The sequence below is a fragment of the Amaranthus tricolor genome, chromosome 6 (assembly GCF_026212465.1).
Source record: "Amaranthus tricolor cultivar Red isolate AtriRed21 chromosome 6, ASM2621246v1, whole genome shotgun sequence".
Lineage (NCBI taxonomy): Eukaryota > Viridiplantae > Streptophyta > Magnoliopsida > Caryophyllales > Amaranthaceae > Amaranthus > Amaranthus tricolor.
This window is the reverse complement of record NC_080052.1, coordinates 16417335-16431202: the sequence shown is the minus strand read 5'-3', so window position 1 is coordinate 16431202 and position 13868 is coordinate 16417335. Positions and strand designations below refer to the sequence as shown.

The window sequence follows — 13868 nt, the reverse complement described above, 5'->3', positions numbered from 1 at the left end:
CTCACGGTTACAAGTGAAGTTGGGGGTATGGATGATCTCTGTCCATACAAGAAAGTTATAGCTGGATACAAGTAAATGGCTTAGAGTCATGAGATAAGTGACGAAATCTCTTGATAGGAATCATACTTTGTCTATTGTGCAGACACCTAAGATTAAGCAGATTACAGGAAGAAAACGGGTTTTCGAAAAGAAAGAAGGATCATTTGTGACTACAGATTTCGAATGTTACTCCCAAGTTGAAGGATTGACTTACATGAGGTGTTCTTTTCGGTAGAAAAATATGCTTTGATTGGGGCTCTATTTGCTTTGATGGCGATGGAGGAAAAAGAGTTACATCAAGTAAATGTAAAAACAACAATTCTCCACAGTGATTTGACCCAAAGATTTTGAGGTAGTGGAAAGGAGGATTACATGTGTCGCATAGAGAAATCGTTATACCAAGTACGGAAATGTACAAAAAGATTGTAGTCATGAGACCAGAGATGAAATCGCTTGATTTTTTATGTTATCAAATTGTGTTGCATAGTGAGTTTAACATGAAGGATCCAGCAGATGTATAGATAATACTTGGCATATATGGAGATTGATAAACTTAAGAGCAATGTGTTCTTGTATCTTTGATAAAAGAGGTACATTGAGAAATTTTTCAAGAGATTGTTTATGGACAACCCAAACATTGTCTACACATGTCTTGGTTCTCACTTCGCATTATCTATGTTTCATTTCCACACACCAAGCATGGAAAGGATGATATGAGAGATATTCCATACATAAATATCATCAATAGTGTTATGTATGCCATAGTTAGTAGACCTAACATTGCTTAAGTAGTGAACATGATTATTATATGGAAAATCTAGGGAAGCGAGATCAAAATGAGTTGAAATGACTCTTGAGTTACTTGAAGGGTATAATAGACGTATGCCCTAAAGTTTAGACAAAACCATGCTCATTGGGTAATATGACTCAGATTATGGTGGAGGCTTGAATGAGGTACTTTGGTTGGTTAAATTTGATATATAGGAAATCCCTTAGACTTGACAACTAAAACTTTGCCTACTACAAAACAAAAAGTTTAGTCTTTGTATCGGTTTGATTGGGCTTACTTCTATTAGTATGTGAGCTACAAGTATGTTAAAGTGAACGTGAAGTCTTTGAGATGATGTATGTAATTTGAACAAAGTAGAATATGAGTTTCTAGACAAGAATAGTATACGAGATTTATAAACCTTTAATAAACATATGATTTGTATATTATGCTAGGTCTTGATTTTTTTTTTTTTTTTTTTTTGTAGTTTAGTGTTATGTGATTGATGGTATGATATTTTGTGGGATATGGCTAGTGCACTCAAGTCAAGGTAGACACTTAGGCATATAATTGGGAATGTTGACATATATAGCATGTCTTTAGTATATTAATCGATCATAGTAGACGTTTATTTGAAGAGGTTGAAAAGTTGATCAGTTTTAGATCGAGGATAAAACTCGAGTCAGCTTTATCTCTATTGGTTCAGAAAACCAACTTAACTTTAAGTGATAACATTGGATTCTTGTCTTCAAATAATGTCGACTCGACTTTTATCTCTGGAGTTAGTTTTTCATACTCTTTTTTTTACAACCATTTATTATAAGTAATAGCTAAATTACACATTAGATTAGAAATAATTAATACCTTTCTTATCTTTCTTCTACCCTCTAATTGTAATCATATACTTAACCCTATTTTCTATTCCAAGCACAAATATCACCATTATCGTCTATCGATCATCTTAAAAGGTTTAAAAAAGTCTTATTTTCATCAATAAAACATCTAGATCGAGTGTGAATGTGCTCACAATGACTCATATTAACTTCTTTGTGCTTTCATTATTATTGATTATTTTTTCCTAATATTGAATTAGGGTATTCTATTTTGTTTCTTCTCAACTTTGTTGAGGGTTCTAATCATTCATCACATGGTAAAGTAGATGTTGAAAACTACTTTAATCATCTTAAATCAACATTACTTAAGGTATAACTTGTAATTTAGGAAATTATATATAACAAAGACATTAATACATAAGCAATCAAATAATTTTATATTACAATGTAAACCTTTAAATTTGTGAAATTCAAATGTAAAATATAAAGGTTATTTTTATTTGAGATATAGACACTCTAACTTTATTTCCTCCGACCAAGGAAACTTGACTTCTATGCATAAAAACTACACTTAATACTACTCATAATGAGCATTAATAACATGCAAATAATGATTTTGACAATAGTATATAATAAATTGGCGTAAAATAAATTTCTAAGGTGTTTTTAAGCTGTTTTAAACAACTTTCTCATTCGTGTCACTTCCTTCTGACTTAAAAGTGTGATTTGCTCAGCTAGCTCAGCGGGTAAATTGCCATCAAACAAGGAGTATGTTGTTTGTTGTACTGCTGGGCTAGCACCATTCAAGCTAACAATTGCCATGGCTGGTTTCTTACCAACATTGACTTGAAAATGGAGCATAGCTTGTGGAAAGATCATAACATCACCAACTTCTAATTTTTGATAGTATGCATTGTTGCTCGCATCAATAAACCCCGCAACAATAGTCCCTCTTATAACGACAATGATTTCAGAAGTACGGTGAGAATGTAGTGGAATAACACCTCCTACACCAAAGTCTAGTCTTGCCATAGAAATCCCTAACCCATTTATGGCGGGAAATTGTTCAGCAAATGCAAGAGTTATGTTGTTTTTGTAAATACCCCCAGTTTGTTTTTCACCACGAAAATTTCTAAAAACAAAGTCATCACTTGTGAGTTTCGAAGGATTTTTACAAGCATATCCTTCAGGTCCCCTAGGAAGACTAGGATCACCAACACAGTAATCGACTTCGATACCATGACTAATTGAGGCAAAAAGAGAGATAAAAATGAAAAAAGTGGAAAGAGTATTCATCTTCAAAGATTTTGTAAGAGAAAATTTGAAGTTAAGTAGATTGATTTAGTTAAGGGGATTCACGTACTACTTGTATCATGCAGCATTTGTTGGCACCATTATATTTATATGTAGTAATGAGCTTGATATGGAAAGGGTTTATGAAAAAGCTAAGTCAAACATTTGAAAATTTAAAAATACTAGCAATTAAAAATGGAGTTAGACAATGTAACATTCTAGAATCAGGAAGATTTGACTTCTCGGTGTATTAACATGATTTTTTCTTCGATAAAATAGGAGCCAACTACTCGCCATTTTGATAGCTCTTCTCACCATATAAAGGTAGCAAACTGGCAATTGGCTTTTGCGGCTTCCAGAAAAGAATGACATATGAATTATGAAATAATCCAACTATAATCCAAAAAATAAGGAAAATTACTTATTCTAGAGGATCAGTTGATATAATTTTCCAAAGAATAATCCAAAAAATGTTATATACATACCATAAATAAAGCTTGAATTACTTATAATATTACATACAATAAATAATCTATGAAAGTTTTGTATAGACTTTTTCCATACTATTTTAGTGTGAACCAACCTAATAATAGTAAGTATCTTCTGATGACACTAAAAAAAATAGATCAATTCCGACTAAATCATTTCGACTAACACTATACAGTCGGAAATTTCCAACTGACATGCGTTAGTCAGAATTTCCAACTAAATTGCTATTGAATCAATTTTTGGTAAAAATTTTAATTTTTAAAAGAAAGTAAATTTATTACTCATTATTTTCCGACTAAATTTCGACTGAATTTTAGACGGAAAAATTACCTACCATTTTCCGTCTAAAATTCGTAGGAATGTTAGTCGGTAAATTTTTTTCCAGATTTTCATTTCCCGTAAGTTATGTAATGGTTTTGTCATTTTGTTTTCATTTCCTAATAGTTAGTTGACCAAATTAATTTAGTTATTAGTAGTATTTTTTTTTAAGTGCATTTATAAGTATTTAGTTATAAGTTGACCAAATTTTCATTTTCTAAAAAAATCTTCATTTTCAAATAGGACTAATTAATTTTCATTTCCAAATTTTATCTAATTAATAAATGTAGTTGATAGTTGATTCTAAAAAGTTTTTTAATTTAAAAAATAATACTTGTAATGGACATACTAATACTACACTAATACGATTAATTACATACTAATACTACACTAATACGTCTAACACTATGCTAATACGAGTAATACTATAACTAATAATACATTATTACGACTTATTATAAAATAACAACTAATAAAATATTAATACTACCCTAATACAACTAATATTATAAACTAATACAAGTAATAAGATACATACGAGTAATATGCTAATAATGCACTAATGTGATTAATAATACATTAATACGACTAATAATACACTAATAATAATAATAATAATAATAATAATAATAATAATAATAATAATAATAGTAATAATAATAATAATAATAATAAGAATAATAATAATAAACTATACGACTAATACGAGTAATAATATACTAATACAACGAATCATATACTAATATAGATTAATACAACTAATTATATACTAATACTACATTAATCCGACTAATTATATACTAGTACAACTAATATTATACTAATGATAGAATAAAACGACTAATATCTATTAATAATTATATCGGATACATGTATAGTTAATTTATAATACGTCTTTTAGTTTTAAGTACTTAAGTAATTATATACTAATACTACACTGATTTGACGTATTATATTAAACTAATATTATACTAATGATATACTAATACGACCAATGTAATAATAATAATAATAATAATAATAATAATAATAATAATAATAATAATAATAATAATAATAATAATACCCCTCATCGTGCTTCTCTCCCCCGCGATTCCCCATTCCCTTGGTTCACCATTGTTGCCCTAGCATGGTTGAACCAGCCAAGGCAAGAGGTCCGGGATGGCCGAGGAAGACAGACGCCAAGAAGACAGCCTCGTCTGCTACCCAAGCCAGTGACCATTTACTGGTGGTGGTGTGAAGATTAAACAGTTGCGGAAATTAGGGTTTTGGGAATAGTTTTTCTGTGTTATTTAAGGAGTAAACCATTCTCCAATATATACATGAACACTAGCTTTTATTCTAGGAAACTAAATATTCTATACATTAATTAAGGTAATATAGAATAATCTAGAAAAATCTAAATATATGAAATATATACTTTCCCACACTCCCCCTAAAGTTAGGTCGTGGGATCACCGATGCCTAACTTGCATAAAGTACTATTGAAGACCTCTGATGAGACGGCTTTTGTGATAATGTCAGCTAGTTGGTCTTTCGATCTGACAAAGGGAAGACGGATGATCTTGTTCTCCAGTTTCTCCTTGATAAAATGTCGGCCAATCTCTACATGTTTCGTTTGATCATGTTGAACCGGATTCTTGGAGATGCTTATTGCTGCTTTACTATCACAATATAGAAGACTTGCCTGTGTCTGGTGGCAATCTAGTTCTCCTAAAAGTTTTCTGATCCATAGACCCCTTTTGCTATTCCTCTGAATTCTGCTTCAGCACTGGATAAGGCAACTACCTTCTGCTTCTTACTCTTCCAAGTGACCAGATTACCCACTACAAGGGTGAAGTATCCTAAAGTAGACTTCCTGTCATCCCGATCACCAGCCCAGTCTGCATCTGTGTAACCGATAAGATCAAGATTATCATGCTTTGAGTAGAAAATACCTTTATTACTGGTTCCCTTTAAGTATCTCAAGATCCTCAGGATTGCTGCCATGTGTTCCACTTGAGGTCGATGCATGAACTTACTTACAACTCCTACTGCATTGGCAATATCTGGTCTCGTGTGAGATAAATAGATCAGTTTCCCTACCATTCTTCTATAATGATCTTGATCTGTCATTTCTGCCCCTTCAACAATTTGTAGACCATGATTAGCTACCATAGGAGTCTCTGCCGTTTTACAGTCTAACATGTCTGCTTCTGCCAGGAGATCTAGGGTGTAGTTTCTCTGATTAATGAATATCCCCTTCCTTGACCTTAAAACCTCTATTCCAAGAAAGTATTTCAATTGCCCCAAATCCTTCATCTCAAATTCTTGGAATAACTTGCTCTTGAGCCGATCGATTTCCTTAGCGTTGTTCCCAGTAATCACCATATCATCAACATAGATAACGAGACATGTAATTTGGTTTCAACTCTTCCTGAAAAATAGAGTGTGGTCTGACTTGCTCTGTTTGTAACCAAATCTCTTCATTGTTGTAGTGAATCTTTCAAACCACGCCCTTGGAGATTGTTTCAAACCATATAGCGCCTTTTTAAGTTTACACCCTTCTCCTTGGTTATATTCATCTAAGTAACCTGGTGGAGGTTTCATATAAACTTCTTCTTCAATCTCCCCATGTAGGAAGGCATTTTTTACATCAAACTCATACAGGGGCCATTCTTTGTTTGCTGCTATAGAGAATTGGACTCGGATAGTATCGATTTTAGCCACAGGTGAGAATGTTTCCAAGTAGTGTATCCCATATGTCTGTGTGTACCCTTTTGCAACAAGCCCTCGCTTTATACCTCTCAATGGTTCCATCAGCATGATACTTGACCGAAAAAACCCGTTTACATCCAACAGTCTTCTTGTTACTTGGTAACATACACTTCTCCCATGTCCCCTTTTTCTGGAGGGCCATGATCTCCTCATTCATAGCTTGTTTCCACTTCGAATCTCGGAGGCTTCTTCAGTGTTTTTTGGAATAGTACTGGAATAGAGAGAAGTATTGAATGCAACAGTTGTTTGTGATAGTTGTTCATCATCCCGTCTACAAATAGGGTATCGGGATCATATCTTTTAGGAGGCATTCCTCTTGTACTTCGTGGAGGCAATTCATATTTCCTGGGAACAACAACACTACTTGGCACAATATCATCAGTAGATATATCAATGAAAGGAAGAGGAGAACTTGGTGTTACCTCTTGTTCAACCGGATGCTCAGGGACTGGAGTAGTTTGAGGAGATGGTTCAGTGATAATTTCGGTGGCAATATCAGTGGTAGTGCCTACTTGTTCTTTGGGGTCTCGACTGTCAGCCAAGGGATGAATTAACCAGCTAAGATCCTCACTCACACTCTCCCCCTGAGATCGAGGCTTGGTATAGTTGTAAGATTGTTCAAAGAAGTCACAATCCATGGTGGTATAAAGTTTGTTATGGATGGGATCATAACATCGATAGCCCTTTTGAGTAATGTCGTACCCAAAAAATACACATTTGACTGCCCGTGGTTCAAACTTGGTTCGTACCCTAGAGGAGAGGTAGACATACACTACACACCCAAATATGCTAGGAGGAAGGGAATGAGAAGAGGGAACAGGGGTAAAGGTGTGGAGGGTGGCAAGAAGAGTCTGGAAATGGAGGGTTTCAGTAGGGAGATGGTTTATGAGATAGGTGGCAGTAGCAATAGCCTCGAGCCAAAATCGGACAGGCATACGAGCCTCAAACATGAGAGCTCGTGCTATCTCAAGCAGGGTACGGTTTTTGCGTTCAGCAACCCCATTTTGTTGTGGAGTTTCTGGGCAAGAGGTTTGGTGGACAAGACATATATTCACCACCATTATCTAAGCGAAGGATCTTAGGTTTTGCATGGAATTGAGTAAGAATCATGTTATAGAATTTAACAAATACATCAAAAACTTCAGATTTGTGTTTCAAGAAATAAACCTAGCACAGACGGGAACAATCATCAACAAATAACACAAAATGTGCCAAACAATGAGAGTCAATATGTGGAGCTGAACCCCATACATCAGAATGTACTAAATCAAACGGTTTGAGAGCACGAGTATTATTGGGAAAATAGGAATGTTTATGACTCTTAGCCAGTACACAAGTTTTACAATCTAGGGACGTAGTACAACTATGAAGAGAAGGAAAAAGTCGTTTTAGATAACCTAGGGACGGATGACCTAAACGACGATGCCAAGTCCACAATTGGTGAACAGGAGATCCATGAGCAAGCATTGCACTACTATTTTGAATCACCTCATCGACATAGTATAGTCCACCTTGTTCAGTACCACGCCCAATGATTGTCCCTGTCTGAGCATCCTGCACAATACAATTTTCATAGGTTAGGAGCACAGTACAATTCAATTCCTTGGTTAACTAACTAACAGACAATAATTTATGAGACAGACTGGGAATTAGCAAATAATTTTTAAAATGAAGAGAAGGAGAAATATTGACAGGCCCAGCTCGATCAACCGGTACACATTCCCATTAGTTGTCTGGATATGGGTTTGATTAGTAGGATGGGTTGATAAAAAATCACGGGGATCAAAAGTCATTGTATCAGTTGCCCCGCAATCAAATATTCATTGAGAGTGGGGTTTATGGCTAAGAAGGCTTGTGGATATTAAGTGGTGTAGGCCAGAAACATTAGTGGGTTTTGTATTTAGGACTAAAGGTATATGAGGTAGGGTTGTGGGGTTATAAATAAGAGAGTGAAAGGGTGTGCTTCCCTCCCCAAGTGTTGCGGATGTTTCTCTCTCTTCCCTTCTCTGTTTCTCACTGTTGTTTCTGTTGTCTGTTTGGTTTGTGGTCACTGTTTCCTCCCCCTTGCTGCAGCCCCTCACTTTACCTGATTCCACACATGATGATGGTTGGTCAGCAGTAGTCAGGTCAGCCTTGCCGCCGGTCGGCCTTGCCGGTGCCTTGGTGGTGGCTTTCCGCTTCTGTAAATCGTCCCACCAATCGGGGTACCCCACAAGCTTGAAGCATCCCTCCTTAGTATTCCTTGAGCCACCACAATGAGTACATCGGAGTTTTCTCTGGTCATCCTCTTCTCGGTTTCTCTGGCGGGTCTTGTTTCGCATGGCTAAATCCGATCCAATCTCTGAGGGACTCGTTCCAGTGATGAGACGGCGTTCATTATTCTCTGGCGTGCTATTTCCCGTCTGATTGTGGCGTAGACTACCTCCACAGTTGGTAGGGGTTCATTATTGAGGATGTCCCTTCTTTCTTTGTCTAGATTATCATTAATCCCAGTGAGAAATTGATAAAGTCTTTGCCTTTGTATATACTTGTTAAATTCTGTTATGTCCTTCGAGCAGATGACAAATTATACACAACATTCAAGTTATAAACTTATACTTTGAAATTCATACTTACAATACACAAAAAAAATCTATATACACAACATGTCAAGTTATAAACTTATATTTGCATAACTTATAAACAATGACATTTTATACAACATTTCAAGTTAAACACAACATTCCAAGTTATAAACTTATACGTTAAAATTCATACTTAAATTACATAAAAATAAACTTTTACACAACATTTCAAGTTATACCCAATATTCAAGTTTAAACTTATACTTTAAAATTCATACTTATACACAAAAACAAACTTGTACACAACATATGTTCAAAGGTTGAAACATGAATAAACCCTAAAATACCATGAAGCTTGAAAAACTAAAAGGTTGAAGAAATTATACCTTAGATTGTTTAAAAAGCCCTTACATATTGTATGCTTCTAAGAATAGCTTCACATACCAATCTCCAAACACCAATTTGTCAAAATCTAAGTGAGATTCACATAACTTGCATCAAAAAACGAAGACAACAATATGTACCTTAAAAAACGAAGACAACAATAAATATCATTACCATCAAAAAACCTAAGTGAGATTCACATAACTAGCATACAAAAACTAAGCCCTAAAACACCATGAAGCTTGAAAAACTAAAGAAACGAAGAACAACAACAACAATTTTCGTGGGTTTTGAAGAACTTATAGGTTGAAGAAGAAAAGAGGAAGAACAAGAAATTTTCATGGGTTATAGAAGGTTAAAGAAGATGAAGAGAAATGAGAAAATTATGTCGAAGTAAGGTGGGTTTTGAAAACAAATAATATATTTTTGTGGGTTTTGAATCTGCTATATGAATGAAGGCGGGATTTTATTAAAAAAAAATAGGGTATATGCTGCGGTTCTCAAGGAACCGTAGCATATAACACATTATATGCTGCGGTTCTTAGAGAACCGCAACATATAATTGCGGTTCTTAGAGGAACCGCAGCATATACCCTAATTTTTTTTGCCTCTTTTTTCTACTACTTTTATGCTGCGTTTTTATAAAACCGCAGCATATATTGCGCAGTATATAAGATTTTTTCCACTAGTGAAGCCTCTACTTTGCAACACATGTAAAAAAATTGGGGCATAATGAGGAGGAATGCAAAAGTGGAGCAGGTAAAGAAAAGGTCCCAAAACATGATAAACATCCTCGGAAGGACAAAGAAGGGTTCCAACTAGTGGTCCGTAAACAATATGTTGTGAAGCAAAAACAGTCAAATTAGGATCATCAAGGGGTTAAGGTAACTAAAACCCAGGAAAACTCCACCACCCTTCTAACATGCTCACCCATCTAACATGCACCTTATTAATATTGAATGTAAAATGGCAGATCTTCGCAAAAGGGCCAAGGAGGATAGAGACTCAGCGCCGCGGCAAAAGGCCAAAATTGTCTGGCTTACCATGGGGCATGAAAATACCAAGTTCTTCCACCAGTCTATCAAACACAGACATAGTTCAAATACCATCAATGTGCTCCACATAGGTAACGACATCATTAGTGATCAGACAAGGATCAAAGAAATTTTCCAAAAGTACTACATGGATCTTTTATGCAATGATATAGGTGATAGATTTCTCATCAATATGAATTTTGTTTAAAAGGGCCCGTTTCTCTCAGCGGCACACCAAAACCTACTCTCACTATCCAAAATATCCCTGAAAACAAAGCCCCCGATCTTGATGGGTTCAACAGTGGTTTCTACAAGGCTTCTTGGCCAGTGGTAGGTTCGGACTTGGTCAGTGCTATACAGGACTTCTTTGAGTCTGGGATTCTCCCTAAAGCTTGGAATGTGACAGCCATCACCTTGATCCCGAAGACCTAGTGCCCAAAAGGTCTAGGAGACTATAGGCCCATCTCTTGCTGTAATGTCATCTACAAATGCATCTCCAAACATATCTGCAGCAGACTCAAACTTTTCCTCGGGTCTATCATCAGCACCAATCAAGGGGCGTTCGTGGAAGGGCGCAACATTCTACACAATATCCTTCTCTGCTAGGATGTGGTGAAACATTATGGAAGGAAAAACTGGATGCCCAACTACCTCCTCAAAATGGATCTCCGAAAGGCATATGACACCCTGAATTGAGATTTTCTGAAGGATATGATGATTGCTTTTAACTTCCCAGCCCGATTTGTCAAGAGAATTATGACATGCGTTACTTCCACCTAATACTCCCTGATCTTAAATGGAAATCCACTGGAAAGCTTCAATGCTAAACGCGGAGTTAGTCAAGGCGATCCTATGTCCCCACTACTATTTGTCATTGGCATGGAATTTATATCAAGGATCCTCGAAGTAGCAAGTGAAGTAGAGGAATTCAATTTCCACCCTAGATACTCCAAATTGAAACTAACCCATCTTATTTTTGCAGATGACTTGATGCTATCTGTAAAGGGGATATGCAATCCATCAAGACTCTCACCAAAGGGGTGGAAATCTTCTCCTTAAGCTCTGGCCTCAAAGCCAACAACACCAAATCAAGTATATACCTTGCTAGACTCAGTGTCAGATCGTACGCTGCGAGTACTCTTGACTTTGCCTTTGAGACCCTTCCCGTAAAATACTTAGGTATGTCGCTCACTTCCAAGCGGTACACTGTAGTTACCTAGTAGAGAAATAGAAAAATCGGCTCTTGGTTCGCAAGGAATCTCTCTTACACAGCCAAACTCCAACTCGTCAACTCGGTCCTCATGAGCATCGCTAACTACTGGAGCCAAACTGTTATCCTCCCCAAGCGTGTCCTGAACCAGATTAATGCGGCATGCAGGTCCTATCTATGGTATGGCGAAACAGAAAGTAAATCTTCAGGGAATGTAAATTTGGAGAAGGTATGCAAGCCCAAACAAGAAGAAGGGTTAGGCATCTATAATCTGCAGCTTTGGAACCTAGCTGCTGTAGGCAAAATAGTTTGGCACATTAGCTCAAAACAAGACTTTCTCTCGGTTAAATGGGTACACGAACTGTATATGAAAGGAGGTCGATTGGAGCTTTTCAACGCCCTTATCACGGCAAGCTGGGTGATAAAAAAAACTTTTTCGGGTAAAGGAAAATCTGAACAACTGGATGAAATTCCCTAAATATTCCATTGAAGTCGTCTACAAAGAATTACTGGGGACCGCAGATTAAAGTGCGTTGTGCAAACACAGTATGGAACAGATCTGTCATTCTAAGAAGCCGCTTCGTGGTTTGGCTCGCCTGCCATAAAAGACTCAAAACAAAAAAAAGGCTCAAGTGAGTGGGGGTGGTGGAGGACTATCGATGCCCCATTTGTGATTCCCAAACCGAAACGATGAGCAAAACATAATTTGTAAATATAATTTATTATCCGTAGAAAGAATTTGCGTTAAATTTTATCAAATAACCGATAATACTAATACTTTTAATACAAAATATTTACTTAGTTTTTTAAAATAAGTGATACTTAAAATATAAGCAACTCTTATTCGTACTAAACTGTTCATCATTATATAACAACATATATTTAATTATTATAATGATAAGATCACAACTCTTCATCTTATTTTTGTTGAAAATATTAGGTACTAGAGAGATCCTCACACATTTTATCACATCAAATTCCATCTTTCATAAAATGTAAACCTCGATCTAATTAAAAACCAAGCTCAAGTTAGTGTTTCATCAAAAAGAAAAATTACAAACCTTGTTTCCAAAAGATGACATATTTGTTAGAGAAATTCTTGAAGGCCATTAAAGATCAAAGAAATTAAAAGAATCACAGAATACGAAAAATGATGAGACAAATCATAAATCTTCTTTAGAAACCATGATTTTGTTCTTAGAAATTTCTTCCCAAATACTTATAAAATACTTTTCTGTTTATGAATTTTCATTTACACGCTAAATCATAAAGTAATTTTTACTTTTCAATTTTCTGTTCAGTTCCAAAGATGTGAATTATTCAAACATTTAATAGTCAATAAACACTACATATAGAAGTGAGTGTGCTAACTTTGGGGAAGATTCCGGTTGTATTGGGTAACTTTTTAATAGTCTGGAATATTCTTTCGTGGCACACTCACTATAACATAATATGTTTTTAGTTCAAATTTTTAATTGTTTATATATTAACTTTAGTGATATTTATTGGATCCACTAGCAATATAATAAAAAATAATATTAAATTTTTTTGCGACATTAATTAGATTAGTGACGTTTCTCATAAACGTCATTATAAGCTATAATGACAATTACATAGGTCTCTAAAAGTTAAATTAAGTGTCACTAAATCACTACATAGTGGAGTCTAAAATAAAAACTAACAATTATCGTCAAACAAAAAAAAAATAATAATTATGACGCTAAAAGTATAAATTAGCGACATACTTTTCAATTTCACTAAATATATGCCACTAAAAATTAATTTTATTGCAATAACTAATCTTTTCAATAAAACTAAAAATCTTTTCTATTAAAAAAATACCCAAAAAATTCCATAGAAACTTTATAGTTTTTCCAACATTGAGTTCTTCGAACTTAAGTGTAAGTCATAGATCAATAAAAGTTATTTAGGACCTAGTAGGATGTAGTCCCTATTAGTTAAACCTCACTAAATCTTATTTATTGTTTTAGGCTCTACTTTTTTGTTCTTTCATTAAATCTCTATAATTTGGTTTCAATTTCAATTTTTCAATCAAAGCCTTTACCATTGATCTTGGGTGTTCAAGATTTATTTTTACATCATTAAAAATCCTTAGTCACAACAAAAATAGATGAATAATATATACAATCATGCTTAATCACATAATTATAACAATAG

General features: G+C 34.9%; 1 protein-coding gene across 1 annotated transcript; it reads right to left on the bottom strand.

The window, feature by feature from the left end:
- Nucleotides 1–2016: 2016 nt before the first annotated feature.
- LOC130815103 (germin-like protein subfamily 3 member 3) lies at nt 2017–3028 on the bottom strand. The gene has a single exon (XM_057681454.1). It carries the CDS (start codon nt 2935–2937, stop codon nt 2308–2310), a length of 630 nt encoding a protein of 209 aa, XP_057537437.1. The 5' UTR covers nt 2938–3028; the 3' UTR covers nt 2017–2307.
- Nucleotides 3029–13868: the final 10840 nt, after the last annotated feature.